At 33.8% G+C, this 19,657-nt stretch overlaps 1 protein-coding gene across 1 annotated transcript in view; it reads left to right on the forward strand.

The window, feature by feature from the left end:
* The window catches only part of RRP15 (ribosomal RNA processing 15 homolog), a 43,385-nt gene that overhangs the window by 14,008 nt on the left and 9,720 nt on the right, over positions 1 to 19,657 (forward strand). The window contains exons 2-4 of the mRNA XM_007481413.3: positions 10,747 to 11,018; positions 13,944 to 14,041; positions 15,457 to 15,658. Coding sequence (XP_007481475.1) covers positions 10,747 to 11,018; positions 13,944 to 14,041; positions 15,457 to 15,658 — 572 coding nt within the window. The remainder of the gene's footprint in view (positions 1 to 10,746; positions 11,019 to 13,943; positions 14,042 to 15,456; positions 15,659 to 19,657) is intronic.

Raw genomic sequence — 19,657 nt, forward strand, 5'->3', positions numbered from 1 at the left:
AAGTTGAAATTTAAAGAGGTCCTCAGCTTTAAATATTCCAAATTTAGTGGTAATTGGTAGAGGAGACCATGTGACAAGAGCAGAACAGATTGCTACTGTGATGGTAGTAGAGGACTAGAGTATCATAGTTATAACTCTAGATACTTACAAGTATCACTATTGCAAAATATTAATTAGAATAGACATGGAATGATGTTGATGAGTTTATTTTGATATCAAGATTATCTTGATAAATTGAATTCTTTAACTGAAGTTTTTTAAACCCTTTTTGAAATACTTTTTTTAAAGGTTTGATAAACTTCTCTGACAATAAATAAAATATAGTGAAATAATTGAATCTTTAATGAATTAGTCTTGCAATGCCTCAGTATTGTCATGAGCACCAGTGAAACATCCTGTACAGAATATGGAATGATTGATATAGAATGCATAGGATAAGGTAACAACACCATTTTTGTCACTTGGTAGTTGCTGCTACTCTCCCCAAGACAAAATCCATGGTGTTCCTGTTATCTTAACCATGTTCCATTCTGTGCCTCCTTCTCCAACTTTTTTTCCCTTCATTTCTAGGTGACAAATACCTTCATATTATACTCTGATTATCTAAAGCAATTATTAAGTACATTTCCTTTGCATACAGAGAGAAAAAAAAAAGACCACCACTAGGAAGGATTGGTTATCTCTATCTTAGTTACAGCTCCTAAGGGGGAAAAAGTATAAATGTCTACCTGCAATCTCTTGTATACCTTGTATATCAAACCTAAAAGTTATAAGTATGCTATTGGAAATTGGGTCTTATTATATGTGTTATTAGAAATCTTGTGCCTTTGTACTACATTACCCAGGAGCCCACTCATTTCCTATCATTATCTGCTGATATAGACAGAATTGGGTGGAATTTCGTGTTTAACTCTCTTTCCTTCCTGGGTTGTGACTTTGGTGGAGGCGGAGTGTTTGAGCAGGTAGATTAGCCATAGGTATGTGTTTTTATTTTGTTACTTCTAATGATTATTAATAAATCTTATATAATATTTGGAGTTATTGTATATTCATTTTAATTTTTACATATAGTAGTTTAGAGATAAATAGAGAAGCTGGCTTGAGAAAGAATTGGAGTTGAAGGAGATCTAAGAAAGAGTGTCAGTCAATTTCAAATATTGATAGTGTGTGGGAGGTTTTAACGGTTTTTCTGTGGCAGTTGGTCTTTGGGAGTGGTAGTTACTCTGAGGGAATATCAGTTACTTTCTCTCAGAGTGCTGGGAAGAGGTGATCCCTTTCCTTCTCTTTCCTCACTGTCTGAGGTAGAAGGAAAGGAGGGAAAAACCTGAAGGAGCTAAGTGATTTTCCTTTTCCAACTTGGGAAACACTAGTGACTATCTATTGCTGCTACATAAATTGTTTTAATATCTGAGAAGACCAAAGAAAGACCTGGTCTTTGGTTTGGACTCTGAGTATGCTAAGACTCAGAGTCCTAACTTGGTTCTTGCTGAGGCTCATCCAGCTAGCCTTTGTTATTTTTATAACTTGGAGCCAAAGTTAAGAAGTATAAGGATAATAGTGTTTAGTTTATTTTGGAATAGTAAAAATTTGGGTTAGTCAGATCAGGATTGATCAATGTAGCCTGTGGAAACAGGAGGAGTGGTTCCTTGTGGAACCAGGGAATTTTATTTGGGTAGCGTTAGAATCCCCCTTAGAGTTAGACATTTATCTAATCCTTATATTCTCAATAAATACTTTATTTTTATATAGCAAGAGTCTCCTTAGCATCCTTGCACCTGGTCCTGAAGAGAATTTCATTTATGAGTTTCACTTCACTGATAAAAATTGAAGATACTTTGTAATCGCAGCAAGCAGAGTATCTAATCAGTTTATAATTAATAATCAGTTCATTGACCATTATTTTTACAAAGGTTCCTGAGATTCTGCATAGAAATAGAAAGAAGTGGTGAGATTCAGTGGCCAAAGTTCTCTGCTCTCAGTTCCAGCTCTAGTCGGGAGCAGTGGGATCTGAACCTGTTTAGTAGTGAAATGAGTGCTAAACTTGGAGCTTGTTGACTCAGACGCTAAAGTGCTAGACTTGGAGTCAGGATGAACTGAATTTGAATTCTTTGTCAAACAGTTACTAGGTGTCACCCCTGAACAAATTTCTCTTAACTTCTCTCAGCCTTTTTCCTGGTCTTTTACAGCATTAGAGCTATGATCCCATTATCTGAACCTCATAGAATCTTGGGTTGGAAGAGTCCTTAGAGACATCTACCAGAACAGGAATCCCCTAAAGAAAGTCAAACAGCCTTGCTTAAAAAACCCAGGGATCATAAACCCTATATAATAGCTAACATTTAATAGTTTTAAGACTTGCAAAGCCTTTTACACATATCTCATTTGAAGGATCACATCATAACAACCTGAGATGTAATTATAGTATTGTTATTCAGACAGGGAAACTGAGGCAAGCAAGTTTTAAATTATTTTCTTATTGCTCTGAAGCTAGTTAGTGTTGGAAGAAGGAGGATTTGAACCCAGGGCTTCTTGACTCCAGGTTCAGCACTTTATTCAGTGAGCCACCTAGTACCTTCTAAGGTAGCCCATTCTAGTTTGAGATATTTCTAATTGTGAGCATGTTTTTCTTTAAATCGAACCTAAATTTGCCTCTGAAACATTTAATAAGTTTTTATGAATGCCAGCTCTTTCCCAGGCACTGTGCTAGGTGTTAGGAGTATAAAAACAAGAAGGAATCCCTTTCTAATTTGAAGATTACATCCCTTTTTGGGAATTAGAGAGGTAGGGCTAGAACTACATAAATACTGAAAATAAAATTGAAACTATATACCAAGTAATACTGATGTGAGGGCAATAGAAGATGCAGGGAGAGGAGAGAAGAGCAAGAAATTGACAAGCATTTATTAAAGACTTTTAAGAGTACAGGGTTGAGTAGAGAACCTGGGTCAAAACACAGACTGTAGATGGAATATTATATATGTGAAATAGCAAACAGGCCAATTTATATTTTTATCTGAGAGGCAAGAGGGAGCCACTTGAAAGTTCTTGAGCAGAGAAATATGTCCAGGTCTATCTTTAGGAATTAAATTTGGAAGCTTTGTGGAGAGCATATTGGAAAATGGTTGTGAGGAGACTAATTATTCCATTTCCTAGTTGTGTGGTCTGTGGGCAAGTTAATTCTTTGATAACTCTTCAAATACTTGAACATCTCCATCATCTACACTTACTTTCTTCCCTAGACCAAGTATTCCTGGCTAATTAAAAATTAATCATTATATGGCATGAACTTGTAGCTTTTTGTGGTTCTTATTGCCCTGCTGTACGCTTTTCAGTTTATTAGCTTTCTTAAAATGTGCTAAGAACTGGGCAAAAGGTTTTAGAGGTGGTGTGTTGGGGATAGAGTATAGCCAGTCTATCACCTCATTCATTCCTGGACATTATTTCTCTCTTGAAGCAGCCTAAGACATGACTACCATTTCACACTGTTGATTCATTGAATTTATATTCCCCCAGATTTATTTTTGCTTTAATGTTCATTATGCTTCCCCTCAACTTGTGATTTTTTTTTAAAGCCCAGGTATAAGACACTAATTAAATTTAATAATATTAGCTTTAGTCCAGTTCTTTAGCCTGTCAGGATAATTTAGAAGTGATTTTATCATTCATAGGATTAGTCACCCCCCCACACACCCCGTTTTGTGTCACTGGAAATTTGAGAAAGGTGCCCATAGCAGTAAGTAGGTGTCTGTCAGCCAGTGCTTTGTTTTTTGTTTTTGTTTTTGTTTTCCTGTTCTTTCCTTATACTTTCTTATTTGGCATTCTGATAGATTTAATTATCATATCAATGCAATTGCCTCCTATGTCTCTATGTCCTGCCCTAAACTCTCCTGAGTTCTTTGTTTGACTCCTGTCACTGATTTTAACTGCATGTCCTAAGGACAACTTAAATTTAATGTCTTAAATTTAACTTACTTTGTCCAGGACACTACCATCCTTGTAGGTTCCTAGATTCTTCTGCTTGCCTTTATTCTTGTGTCCCTACTCTCTCAAGCCACATATGAAATCAGTTGATTAATTTTGTTTTCTTTATTTCCAACGACTATCTTTATATTCATTCGCTTTTCTCTTCTCACCAAAGCACTCTAATTCAGACTCATTATTTTTCATCTTGACTCTTATAGGAGCCTCCTAATTGATCTCCCTGCCAGGCTTTGCCCTTTCCAGTCCCATCCTATAGATAGCTGATAAAGTAGTTTGTCTAAAGTGTAGGTCTGACCAAAGTCACTCCCTTCCTCAGCAAACAGAGTGGCTCCTTTTGGTCTTTACCATCAAATATAAACAACTCTGTTTGGCTTCTAAAGTCCTTTATGACTGAGCCCCATTTTTCATTTTTACCATGTTACCCATTATTCCACTTCCTGACTTTGTGTTCTGACAAAACTGATCATTTTTGCTCATCGTGCAGGATGGGCCATCTCCTTTCCGGGGGCTTAGAGTGCACAACTTCACCTTTGCCTTTTAGAATCCTTTATGTCCTTCAAAGGGCTGCTCTTGTTCCACCATTTCCATGAAAGTTTTTCTGATTCCCTTAGCTGTTAGTGATCTCAATCTCTGTCATGCGTTTATTTAATTTGGGGGAGATACCTGGAGCCCCTTTACTCTTTTCTGGTCCTATAGTACCGCTCTTATTGTCTGTGATCTTTTGGGGGGATTAAGATAGGATTAAGTAGGATAAAGGATCTGTTTTAATAATTGAATTATCTTTTTTTGGTTAACTTTGATAGTAATATAGAAAGAATAAAAAAAGGGTTGCATATGAATCCATGCACTGTCAAAATTTCTCTGTTTATGTGCTCTGAACTTTTAAAAAGTTTGGTTTTTTGTTTTGTTTTTTGGTCAAGATTTGTTTTCCTTTACATTATTTTTTTTAATTATTACATATTTGTACATACAATTTGTACATACAATTATTACATAATTGATTTTACTCACCTCACTCTGCATTAGTTTATACAAATATTCCTAACTTTTTATATTTGTTGTTTCTTATGACACATATATTACATTCCAGTGTTTCAAGTTATTTACCCATTTTTCAATTAATGGGGACTCATTTTCTTTTTCCCATTTTTCTGCTACAATAAAAATTACTGCTATAGATATCATTATAGATGAGAGCCCTTTCCCTTTCATTTGGACTTATTTGAGGTATAAACCTAAAGTAATACTGAGTTAGAGAGTATGTACATTCAAATTTAGAGCTAGAAGTGAATGTGGAGGTAGTATAGACTACCTCCCTTTACAAATTAATAAATTGAAGCACTGACTCTAGTTAAGCCACCCAAGACACATAGGGGTTTTAAATAGTAGCATTCAAATCCGAATCCATGTAGCCTTTCCACTGTTACACAGTATCATTTCTGTTTTAAATATTTTAAGGGCTGTCACTTGAATGAAAGATTAAACTTGTTATGTTTGGCCCCAGAGTTCAGAGAAGTGAGCAAACAGTAAAAAAGTTAAAGAGAAGCAGATTTTTGGCTCATATAAAGAAAAAAACTCTTTATAGAGCTATCCAAAAGTAGAATGGGCTACATTGGGAGGTCATTTAACCAAAGATCATTGAGTAGATGTTGGTTATCACTTAATTGGGGGTATTATAGAAGGGATTTCTGATTAGGTATGGATTGAATTCATTGACCTCTAAGGTCTTTTCCAAACATTTGATTTTCTTTGAAATCTGGTTCTTAGTGTACAGTAGAAGGTCTTTATGTTTAGTTTTTCTAGTTTAGTTATTCAAAACTATGGTTAAGTAAACAACTTGTAAAACTGATATTTACGCAGTTATATAAACTAACAAAATATTTAATCTTAGTTTAGATAGTTTCTCATCTGACTCTTTGCATTTCAATGAAGATGTTATAATTTCAGATATAATGATATAATTTCAGAGAAAAGTAGAATGAAACATTATGTTTCTTTCTGAATTGTTTTCTCTATCGAGAAAATTTTAATGTCTTCCCCTCTGATCATTTATTTGGATCTATTTTTCTCTCTCCTTCCCCTTGCTATTCATTCCAGAAGGAGCTTAAAATTTTCCTCAGCACCCAAATAAATTAAAGGCAGGGCTGTGGGGAACTTTCCTCATTAAACAAACAAAAAACAAAGCATAAACTCTTCAGTTTTTATTTTTCCTATTTACAGTATTGCTCAGAGTCTAGGTGTAACAAATTGAGAAGTGAGCTTAAGTTATAAGATAAGCATTTTCTAATTTAGAACCTCCCTCTTCTTTGACTCCCTAGCCTCCTCCTCATTTGAAATACACCTAGAGTTTATATACAAAGTAGTATGTGACTAAATGATAGATTAGTTATTGTATACATTAGAGTATGGGGCAATGGAATTAGAAAGTGGACTTTTGAAAATACTGAAATATTTCAAAGATCTATGATTTCTTATTTAAGAGTGTAAGTAAGTAAGGGTGAAAAAGGAGTTTATAAAAAGATTGGACTGGATTATATTTAAATATAGGGTCGCCAGGAATTTAATTTATTCCAAAAAGATTTATTTACAATTTATTTACAAAATATAGGAAGAATGAAGTAGGAAATCCGAGAGAGGATAGGGTAAGATATCTAGCCTAAGCACTAAGTAATTTACTCTGACCCCTAACTCAAACCAGGCAGGTTACTCCTTAACCAGAGAGGCCTTGGCCCTTGTAGCTGAACTCTTTTCACTCACCATATGTCAGTCCAAAGGAAGAGATTTAAGAACATCCTCACCAGGTACAGGGTCTCATGTCCAGTTAGCAGATTCTTCAGCTGAAGATCTCAGAGGATTCTCTCATGAATCTTAGACAATTCTCTCTTCACAGGAAGTTGTAACTTCCTTTTAAAAACACTTTCTTTTGTGTCACTTCCTGTGCCTTCCCCCAACTTTACATCTACCAATCACAGTTGAAGCTTTGCTTTAGGACTGCCCAGGGGTAGTCAGTTTAATTCAGATTCGTCACCCACTATTGCACAAGTGGGTCACAGACCTCCCCCACTCAAGTGTGAATAGGGTGTTTACACCTTTGATGATTAAAATCTAAAAATGGGTAGGGGTTACAATTTAATCTTCACAATCAGGGGAGAGTTAAATTTAATCTTCACACTATTTACTAACAAATTGTAAACCTTCTATGTCTTTATAGACTGAGTTGCTGGGGTAGAAAAAATCAGTTATAGGTTTTCAACTTTTGGTTGGTGACTTCTCCAAATATAACTATACTGGCCATTAGATGACTGACATTTCTTTTTCTAGGCCTGTACTTGATACCTTTCTAACTTTATAACCTCAGAGTATGATTTTATTTTAGAATTATTGATATATTGGACAGCTATGTGGCACAAGGCAAAGAGTACAAGGTTTGAAGTCAGGAAGACTCCAAATTCAGCTACAGACAGTAGATATGGGGCCCTGGACAAGTCACTTTAACTTCTGTTTGCCTGTTTCCTTACTAAAATTGGAAAAATAATATAGTAGCATCCCAGGATTATGCTGAGGATCAAATGAAATAATATTATCAAGTTCTTAGCACAGTGTCTGGAACATGTTAAACATTATATAATTGTTAACTGTTGTTACTATCATCATCACATCTATTGAGAAAACAATTTTTGGGGTATAATATGCAAACAAATGGGGGTGGTATGCTTTTAGCCTTTGTTTGGAAGAGGAAAAGGAGATGGGGAATGGGGGAAAAGGATAATTAAGCACTTGGTGACATTACATATTTAGCAGCTTTTGCATTATGAAAAGACTAGTTTTATTGGAGTCCATTTGTGAATTGATCAGGATGAAACACTAGGTGTCAGTGTTGTAGTTTAACTTTTTTTTTGCCAGAAGTTATTTGTCAGAGATTTTTTGCTTTCGGGCACTATACCTTAAATAATAGACCCAATCTCTTCATGGATCACTTGATCTTGCTGATAAAGAGGCAAAAAAAACCTCTTTATATTTTTATTATCTCTTTTCTTGAAAACATTCTCCCTAACTGTAGGAAATAAATATTACCAAATTAGTAAGCCTCATATTTATACTTAAGTTGCAGATTATGTCCTTCACATCCATAAGTGCACAGTATAAAAAAAGAAACTTTGAATTTCATATGTATGTGTGAATTGAGTCATTGTAAAAAAGTTTTCACTAGTAGGCTTCCCTTTAGATAATGAATTTTTCGCAAAATCCCATGAAACAAACCCTAAAGAATCCTTCATTTCCTTTGCAGAAGTCAGATTGAAGTTGTTGCAGTTGCTCAGTGGCTGCTTCTCACCCTTGTTCTTTCTTCTAACTTGATGCTGATTTTGACTGTTGCTTTTTACCAATTAATAGTGTTTTGCCTTTAGACAGCTAATTCTGATATGACTCCCACATCAGTAGCAAGTTCTTTCTTGTCTATTAAGATAAAGTCAGATTCATGCTTTGAGATATTTAGTGCTTACTGAGTCCAACACCTTCCAGCTCTCTTTTGGTATATTATTGTTTGCCACTGTAATAAGCAGAGAGATGTATATTCCCCAAATGTATGAGTTGATGTCATGTAACATGACATTCTCATTCAAGGTTCTTGACAGTCATGTCCCGCTGTGGAGGACGAAGTCCTCAGCATATACCTGTTCAAAGGTGATATGTGTTGATTGCATCAAGCCTCAAAATATTTCAGGGCTTCTTTAGTGAGATTCACAATTATAAAAAAGACATTAGACTAGTGATCTCTATGGGAAAAACTTAAGTGTAGTAAAAAAAATGCTTATTTTCCAGGATATATGACATATAGTTTTCGAGTCAGTCCATTGAGGTGTACCTTTGTGAAAGGGCTATACTTGGCCTTAATTGGCCCCAAATTGAATGATATGAAGGGGGTGGTCATGCTGGATTGACTTGGGAAATTGCACTATCTTTTCAGTAATACCCAACTGCTACCCAGTGGAAGGAAACAACACCCATCTTTTTCGCAATAATGTTCTCTTTGTTGCATATCTTAGAAATAATACCAACACTGAAAAATTAGAATGGCAGCAGCAAATATTGACCAAAATACATTTTCAGTAATGATCCATGTGCAAAAAATAGTAGTAAATGATATAAATGAGAGGGGGAAATTGGAAAAGGATATAGACTGCTGATGTAATTTGATTGGTGGTTTATAGATGAAAATGTAAAAAAATATGGAGGAATGTCAGATATTCTATGGAAGATTCATGAATCCTTGATAAGAGTCACACACAAAGTTTTTGCAACTTTGGAGGGAATGGATGGAATAACAGATTCATTACAATTTTGAAGCATGAATTGTGAGATTTATTAGCACTTGTAAGCAATGGCTAAAACTTTTTTTTATTATATTGGATACTGCATGATGTGAAAAAGTTCCCTAAAAGTAATAAATGAATATTTTTATTCCAGAACTTACGAACAAAATCAGCATGAGTGAGATTTACTATCTTTTTACTTTCTAGGAATCACTATATTTATCATTAACATGTTTGTAATTACTGCTAATACATTTATATACTTTTAGCATAAACTACTAACTTTGCATCACCATTTTATTATAGATGATGAAAATTTGGATCAGTGAGATGCTGTAGATTTTTATACTTAGGTGATGTGAACCCTACACTCAATCATAGAAGAACTTGAAATTGACTTTAGAAATCATCTCTTGATCCTTTCTCTCCCATTCTCAAACAGCTTGTAAATGGCAGGTATTTTGGCTCAAGTCCAGGAGTTCTACTTCCTCCCAAGAAATATGAAATATCATTTTGTGTCTCCTTTAGTAAGTTGGCCATAATTTAGCACAGTGGAAAGTAAAGCATAATTGAAAGACTTTCTGAAACCAAAAGTTAAGTAGTATTCTTGTAGGATATTCAGAGTAATAGCACAGAGAAACCTTTGTTGAAAGGTTTTTTAGATATTCTTTCTGTTTTAAAGGGGGCCCCGTGGGGGGCTTACTGTCTTGGGTTTGAGATGTTGAACAGTCTCTGTGCAAGAGCCTGGCTTACTTTCCATTTATACCAATCTTTTTAGCTATAAGATGATGACCAAAACGTTAAACAGTGTAATCAGATTCCATTTTAGATTAACATTTTTAAACAAATATAAGCAAAAGTAGAATGTTTCTCAGCTGGGAGCAGTTTCTTCATCATCTGATCTCAGAATACTTTATGCTCATCCTAAGTGTTTGCCACTTATTTGTTTTATATGTATCTCCCTACCAGGCCAAAACCTCCTTAAGGGCAGGAACTGAAGTTGTTGTTGTTTTTTTTACTATTTCACTAAGCCCTTGAAGTTTATACCAATTACAGAGCAATAAATAATAAGTTCAAAAGTATGTGACTACCTCCATTTTTACAAACATGATGAGAATAGCACAGTATAAACTGGCAAATTCAAACATACCTGGAAAAATGTGTTTCCTTGAAAGTATTTTCATTTTCTGGTCAGAAATGCAGTATCTTCATCTAAGAAATATAATATCTCACTTTTGCCAACTGTACTTTATCATTTTCAACTATTACTACTGAGTATCTCTGCAGGACAACTTCAAAGAGAGTAACTAAGCTACAAAGACTGACTGCATCTACTGAGGGACTCCTGACCTTGAACTCAAACTGTCTACTTCCATTTTTTTTCATCATAGGCTACATTCTGTGAATCTTCATATAGGACATCAATGTTTAGTATGTTTTCTTCTCTTTTAAGGTTCTGTAGCAAGCTGGGGAGTTTCCAAAGACAATTTTTCTTCTGATGAAGCAATTGAAGGTGATAACGAAGATGATACTATAGCTTATGACAAAGAAAATGAAAGTGCAACAGAATCCAATGTTGGGACTAATGCTGGTTGGGCAGACGCCATGGCTAAAATTCTTAACAAAAAAACTCCTAAAAGTAAACCTACTATTCTCATTAAAAACAAAGAGCTGGAGAAGGAAAAAGAGAAAGAAAAACAAGAGAGACTGGAGAAAAGAAAACAGGTAGGTCTTACAGATATCTTGTAGATTAAATTTGGTCTATATTTCTTATCAATGCCCAAGTAATTCTTGCAGTGTTTTTCCAGTGAACATTATAGTTTTTTTATTATTTATTGAACACAATTTTGAACATAACTAAACTACTGTATTGATTATGTTGATTTCTTTAATTATCTTCAAGATTCAAAAAATTAAACCCTAAGGAAACTTGACATTTATCAGTTTTAAGTTTATAAATGTATAAATGAACTAAAATTTAGTTTAGAACTAAAATTTTTATACCTGCCAATAAATAAATTATTCATTGAACTGTGCATGTGTTTCCTGAACTCAATTTTGAAATGACCTTTTGAACACACTGTGTATTCTAAGGAATAAGCAGGTTGGTACTTTCTAAATTAAAAATGTATTTTGTAAAATTAATATGTGGGGTACCACAAATCAGAGGTGGCTTGCAATTTTGTAAACTTGACTTGTTCACTGCTAGATAAATTTGAACAGAGTCTGCCTTTCATAACATCAATGCCAGTAGGTTAAAAAAATGTAGTTCTTTGATCAGAGGCCAATACTAGGTCATAAACTCATGAATTTATATTCTGGTGGCTATTATAAATACACTGTAGTTTTATGAAGGTTTTTTAAAATCTCTTTCATACTTGATATGAAAGTTGACTATGTAAAATGTTATTTTCCAAAAGATGCTACTAGCTTTATGTTGGGGAAAGGCAGCTTTGTACAATTGCATTGGAATTTTGTGGAGTCCCTTATGGTAATATAAAAAGCTGTATATTTTAAAGGCAAAAAAAAACTAGAAAGCTCACAACTCACTCAGGACCTCCATACCACAGTAAAGCATCAGGCCCTTGGCCATATTTTGTTCATAATACTGATTGCTGTTATTTAAGATTGTGTGAGTGGCAGAAATTTTCCATCTGAATTTGTTATTCTCATTGTCTTCTCTGTAGCTTTTTTTTTTTTTTAACAAATTTTGCTTTTATATTCTTGCTGATGGGAATAGACTTTGAATTTCTTCTTGCACGTCAGCTGGAAGAACATCAGGATGGTTCCTTTGTTTTGTTTATCAAAATCCATCATTATTTCAAATCCCATTGAGGGTGAGAACAACCTGAAAGTTTTCTAGGTTAAAGGAGTGAGGGACAACTCTGCTTTTACCATGTGCTTTGTATTAATCTAAAAAATGTGTTTATTCTCATCATGGAAATAAAAGAATAGGTTTCCAAAATTGGGGACAGGTTGAAGAAACCTAAAAGGGTTTTCTGTTTTTCTTAGTTTCATTTGTGAAGAGTGTCTTAACTTTTTAAATGTAATATAGCTTAATTATTAAATGTAAAGTATCTCAAGTTTACAGAATTTTACTCATTTGAAAGACATTTTATTTTTGACACCTACAGTTTTTTAATCTCCTTTTTAAGGCACAAATTGAAATTTTTTTTTCTTGAGAAGTAGCAGCATTGGTGTGCATTACTTCAGAAAGGTCAGGCAGATAGGGAGGTGTAGTGCAGAATCATAGTTGAAAAGGATTATCTCCTATTTGTGAATAACCTTATGCTGGTTACATCAAGTGGAATACTGTTTTCCTGCAAGAAATAGGAAACTGTTCAAAAGAATTGGGCCTCACAATCCACATAAAAAAAGGCCTAGTGGATGAAGAATTTTTGTTATTTTATTGCCCATATCACATATTTGGATGCTCAACTTATAATAGAGCTTGATCCATGTATATGTATATATGTATATATATGACTGACAGTATAGATGGGCTACAAAGTGGAGCCAGAGTTGATCAGAAGGCTCAGTTGCCTTTGGGAAATTGCAAAGTCCTTTGCTGAACCCAAATTTCCATGGAAACAAGATCCCATCTGTTTAATAGCAGTATTCTAGCTGTTCCTGCTATATGACAGTAATGCATAGAATTTGGTAGGTTTACACAGGACGATGGAGAGGTGAGCAGGCTGAAACAAAGAAAAGGAACAAAAACAACATCATTAGGGAAATGTATGATAGGAAGAGAAGATTGACTTTCCTCTTTCATGAGAGGACAGCTGACAATCAGAAATTTCCATTGGTACCTTTGTAATGTCAAAATGAATTAATAGAGGTCTCTGGACCATTGAAGGACCTCCCTGTGATAAACTTAAAGGACAGAAGTCCCATATGTTGAGTAGGCATGGATAGAGTGTAATTTTAATTGTTGACAGGAACTTCTAAGTCAAAGAAGTAACAGATAACTTAAGTTTTCAATGTTGTTAAGTACTTATAATGTTGAATTTTGATAAATATCTAGGCTAAGGTTCTTATTCATTAATTATGTTATGAACTTCTTAGGTAGTTTGGTGAATACTATGGACTCTTCAAAATAACGCTTTAACGTAGGATTATAAAGGAAACCAATGATATTAAAATTCAACTATCAAAGTAGGAGAAGTAGAGAGCTAAGCCAACTCATGTAATAGGTTAAAGGACCCCTACCCTAAGTCCTTTCTGTACATATTCTTGATTATGTTGTTTTAAAATTTTGAGAAAAGAATATATAGCCTTTGATCTTCCAGTAGGCCTATCTGTCCTGTTCCCAAATCATTCAGAAGGCTGCTGAGTTGATGTGGGTACTTAGCTCACACCCTACTCAGCCTTGCATGGCTGAATATACTGGCAGTTCTCCAGGATCCTGCTATCCAAAGAAGCAAAGGCCCTGACAGAAACTCACTTGGGGTCTTTGTATGACACAGCTGAATGCTAACCACAGGCCCTGTGAGCTGAACTCCTAAAAATGCAGTTTTTTAAAACCCCAACAACAAACTGAGCCAAAGTGATTTATTACCTTTGTCCCTTTTCAGAGTATCATATCAAAGTATGCTATACTTTCAAAAATGTCTAATGTTCTTTCACATAACAATATTTATAACACAGCTTGATAAGAAGCGGGAGTGGGAGATGATGTGCAGAGTGAAGCCAGATGTTGTCAAAGACAAAGAAATAGAAAGAAATCTACAGAGAATTGCTACAAGGTGAGAAATTTTTTTTTTGCTTTTTAAAATAGATATATAGAAATTAGGGCAAATAACGTGTTTCTAATTAATTTTAACTCTGAACAAGTGACTACTAGGAGTTAAATGATTTATTCCTAAGTATTTATTTAGTACTAGATTTAACCAAAATTTTCTTATATCATGAAAATATTAAGGGTTTAGACAAGAATATATAATTTGCTTAATATTACTCACATAAACACTTCTTTACCTTTTAGCATTTTTTATATTTCCCTTGAAATGGTTCCCCTAATACTACTTATTTTTTTTATTTTGAAAATTTTATTTAATTAGTTAATTTAGAACATTTTTCCTTGGTTACAAGAACCATACTCTTTCCCTCTACCCCATCCCATAGCCGACATGCAATTCCACTGGGTTTTACATGTGTCCTTGATCAGAACCTATTTCCATATTGTTGATGATCATTTAGTCTACTTCCCCAATCATATCTCCTTCAACCCATGTAATCAAGCAGTTGTTTTTCTTTTGTGTTTCTACTCCCACAATTTTTCTTTCTTATAAATCCCTACAAGTTGTTCTGGATTACTGCATTGCCACTAATGGAGAAGTCCATTACATTCCATTGTACCACAGTGTATCAGTCTCTGTACAATGTTCCCCTGGTTCTGCTCCTCTCGCTCTGCATCAATTCCTGGAGGTCGTTCTAGTTCACATGGAATTCCTCCACTTTATTATTCTTTTGAGCACAATAGTATTCCATCACCAACATATACCACAATTTTTTCAGCTATTCCCCAATTGAAAGACATCCCCTCATTTTCCTTTTTTTTTGCACCACAAAGAGTGCAGCTATGAATGTTCTTGTACAAGTCTTTTTCCTTATTATCTCTTTGGGGTACAAACCCAGCTGTGATATGGTACTCTTTGGGCATAGTTCCAAATTGCTTTCAAGAATGGTTGGATCAATATCAACTCTACCAGCAATGCATTAATGTCCCAATTTTGCCACATCACCTCCAACATTTATTATTCTCCTTTGCTTTCATGTTAGCCAATCTGCTAGGTGTGAGGTGATACCTCAAGAGTTGTTTTGATTTGCATCTCTCTGATTATAAGAGATTTAGAACACTTTTTCATGTGCTTTTTAATAGTTTTGATTTCTTTATCTGAAAATTGCCTATTCATGTCCCTCAGAAACACCTTTTAATAGAGGAATTTCTTTGTCATTTTTCCTTGGAATAATAGTTCAGCACTTTTAGGTTTACAAAATTACTAAGTATTTTTCTTCAAACACCCCTGCTTAGACTTTGAAAAGATAGTAGCTAGAATTTTTTTTTAATGCACCCAGTATAGTTTTCTGATTATAATTTCTTTTTATTATTACTTAATTAGAATGGGGGGGTGGGGCGGGAACATTACCTAATTTGCAGGGGTGTGGTGCAGTTATTCAATGCTGTTCGGAAGCACCAGAAGAATGTTGATGAAAAAATGAAAGAAGTTGGAGGCTCTGTGAGAAAACGTGCAAAGTTGATGTCAACTGTCACCAAGAAAGATTTCATTAGTGTTCTCAGAGGAGTGGACGGAAGCAAAGAGGGTAGGAATCCCACAGGTCAGAATCCAAAAGACAAACAGGTAAGAAGAGCTTATTTACTACTTTGAACACTTTTATACTAATGAATACGATTGGTCCTCTTTTTTTGTAGCACTTTAAATATATGTAGGTAGCCTGGAGACAATACTGTTAATAAATGTGAGTTCAATAACAATAGAAAACAATCTGATTGTCATTAATAATACTGTGATGATTACTATCATCCCAGCTATGTTTAGTGCATGGTAGAGAAGAATATGGAACATATACAGCATCACAACAGATTGAAGATTTGCCAGTGATGTTTTTATCAAAATAAATTTTCAAAAAATCATTTGGAGTTGTAGAGAAGGGCGAGCAAGGAGATGGGGTTTCTTAATGTTTGATTTTTCTTCTTTCCCTTACTTCAAAATAATTTTAAAGAAGCCTTTATTCCTGCTTTTGATGTTTTTTGTTTTTTTCACAAGCTATAAAGTATAGATTTGCCTCTAGCAACAATTTTGTTGTTCTATGCCATGGATGTTTGGGCATACTTCCTTAATATCTACTTTATATTTTCCCCCAAATTATCACAAATATGATATAGTATGGAATGGTTTCAAGGATCAGGACAAAATTGAGATCAAGGCATATAGGCTTTGTACTAAAGAGTCATCTGTTTCTAGTTTTTCCCTCATTTCTTCCTCAGGTACTTTATTCTGATTTAATATCCCATGAAGTAGAAACCAAATTCATTTTTGCTTGTTTTACTTGTGTTTTCTATGTCATGCTTTTAAAAACAGGACAGTGGTTGTGTGAGAGTATCACAGTATTCATTGAAAGAATTTGTTTCTATGCATACTCTTTGACTCAGCAATACCACTACTGGGTCTGTATCCCAAAGAGATCAGAGATAAGAGAAAAGAACCTACCCATGCAAACATATTTTTAGCAGCTCTTTCTGTAGTGGCAAAGAACTAGAAACTGAGGGGTTGTCCATCACTTGAAGAATGAATGGACAAATTATGGTATATGCTTATAATGAAATACTTTTGCACCATAAGAAATGACAAACAGGATGAATTTAGAAAAATAGAAAGACTAATGAACTAATGCAAAGTGATATGAGCAGAACCATGAGTGTGTCTAACACATGGTATTGTAAATATTATGTGATGATCTCTGAAGAACTAAGATATTATTAGTAAAGCAAGTTCCCTCTTGGGAATAGCCACAAGGGATCCATGATAAAATGCTATCCACAGCCAAAAAATGTACTATTGGAGTATCATTTGCAGATCAAAGCATACCATCTTCTATTTTATTTTCTTTATGAACTTTTTTATTGTGTGTTGTAATAAATGTCTTTGGCATGAGGAGTATGGAAATAAATATAGCATGAAAACACTGGTATGACCTATATCAGACATAATTTATTTACTTTTTGGAGAATGGCATAAAGGAGAAAATCTGCGTCCTAAAATGTCAGAGAACAATTGTCAAAAATTGTTTCTGCATGTAACAACAAAAAAGAAATTTAAGAATTAGTTTCCTCATCAAAAATTCTCTACCAATCCAGTCATAGGTGCTCCCCCTCCCCGATTTACACATTCCCTCTGACGCCCAATTTAAAAAATAGAGGGTTCTAAGAAGGGGTGCCAAATGTAAAGATAGTGGATAGAAGAATTGAACATATGAGTAAAGATATGTCCCCAAGGAGAAGAAAAGGATAAACTGAGGGAAAATAGAGGGAAATACACAATTGGTTATTATAACTTTGAACATGAATGGAAGGAATTCACCCATAAAACAGAAATAGAATGAAAAGGTGAACTTATTACCAATGAAGATAAGTTAAAGCAATTATTAGGAATTCTTTTGCTCAGTTATATACCAAAAAATTTAACAATGTAAGAGAAATGGAAAAATAATTACAAAAATATAAACTGCCTAGACAGTCAGAGGAGGAAACAGACTATCTAAATAACCTATTTTAGAAAAAGAAATTGAATAGATCAATGAACTTCTTTAGAAAAAAAAACATTAGGACCAGATGGATTCACAAGTGAATTCTATCAGATGTTTAAAGTTCATCTAATTCCAATGTTAAATAAATTATTTGAAATAATAGGTAAAGAAGGAGTATTACTAAACTTATATGGAAAAAATATGGTACTAATACTAAACCAGGAAGAGTAAAAACAAAGAAAATTATAGAACAATTTCTTAATGAATGTGGATGCACAAATCCTAAATAAAATATCCCCCTTTGTAATAATGGAATATTAATTTATTATCTCCAAAGAAATGCTTTGAGAATAAGTTTCTTGAAACTTTTTTTAAGTATCCATAAGAATTTTTAGGATTTCATAATGGTTTTTGATGACATTAACAAATAGATTTATATGAGCTTTTGTAAATTATCATGAAAAGAGATGATGAATCAAGATTTTAACAAGAATGATAATGAAAAATAGCTGTCCAATAAATGTGGATTATCCACTGTTTATAATTTGTTTAAAGATATATAAATTATATATGAATGTTTATATAACCATCCTTTGCTTTTGAGTTCCCTTTAGGTTTGTTTTAATATTAATTATTTGTTCTCTTGATTTCTGTGACATTTGGAATAAAAAAGAAACAACTGAAAAGATTCTATTTTCTAAACATCATCAAGTCATTAGGCATGGATTTAGAATTCATGAATTGTTTAAGGAACAAGAAACTAATGTTTAAAGTAAATAGGTAGTCAGAGATGCAGAAATTACCTCACATTAAGATATAAGTTTGGCTTTCCACTTAAATTATTAATGGAAAAGTAGATTGTTTTATTAGACTTGATAGGTCTTTTCCATTTTTCTTTTTCTTTTTTTGCTTGTTGTTTTTGTCCTCCTAGTATCATTCTTAAATGTTCTTTAAATTATCTGGGCCTAATTGGATCCTAGATTACAAGATATCCAAGTTGGAAGAAATTTTATATATAGAGACCTGTGGTAATTAAGACAAGCAAGCTAAAAATGGCTTTTACATCTTTAAAAAAAATTTTTTTTGTTTTGTATTTAAAAATGTAAAAACCATTCCCTGGCAGGCCATATATATTCCCTTGGCCTATAGTTTGCTTACCCTTCCCCCGCCCCCTGCAGTAGGACCAATGGAGATATTAACGCAGTCCCCATTTTCACCATCTCTGGTAAGTAGCCATGTTTAGCCTCAGTTTGAAGACCTGTAGTAAAGAACTATATATCCTGAAGAAGCCCATTCTACTCAGGACAAGCTCTTGCCATCACTTCTTGCAAGAAAATGCTTTTCATAATCTTATATTTATCATGCAATTTTACAAATAAATTTATATTTGAAACCATTTTTGACTTTGGCTGACAAATTTATGAAGGTCAACATATATTCTAGACCTTTGACCTCTGTTTTATGGTTACTTCCTTGCTTTATTTATACTTCTTTAGGAAATAGTTATAATTCATAATTCTTTTTGTCCACATTTTCCATCATGCTTGCATCTGTAAGTAACCATATCTGATCTGAGAACAAACTAAAACCACTATAATATTTTTAACCATAGGATTTTCCAAGAAAATGAATTAAAGATTTTAAAACCACTGTCAGGTCACACATGGAATAATCATCAGAAGCAGGATATGAATCCATGTCCTATGATTACAGAGTCAGTTTACTTTACTCTTTTTTCTTTTTAAAAATATATTTATTTTAATCAGCCAAGATCCAATGTTTATCCTTACAACCCTTTCTTCCTCCTACAAAATTGAGAACAAGAGAAAAGTGTCTCATTTTCTACTCATAAGTCTTCTGGAATAGTTGTTGCTCATTAAGTTGGTTGTAGTTCAGCATAATTGTATTCCATCACTGATATACTATAGCTCATTTAGCCATTCCCCAATTTATAGGCACTCCTTCAAATTCCCATCTTTTATCAACTGTAAAGGGTGAAATTATGGCTGAGACTGAATGTATAATTAATTTAGGTTGCCAAGGATTTTATTTATAAAAAATCATAATAAAAAAAACCAAATAATAAAATACCC

This window comes from Monodelphis domestica, chromosome 2 (genome assembly GCF_027887165.1).
Source record: "Monodelphis domestica isolate mMonDom1 chromosome 2, mMonDom1.pri, whole genome shotgun sequence".
NCBI lineage: Eukaryota > Metazoa > Chordata > Mammalia > Didelphimorphia > Didelphidae > Monodelphis > Monodelphis domestica.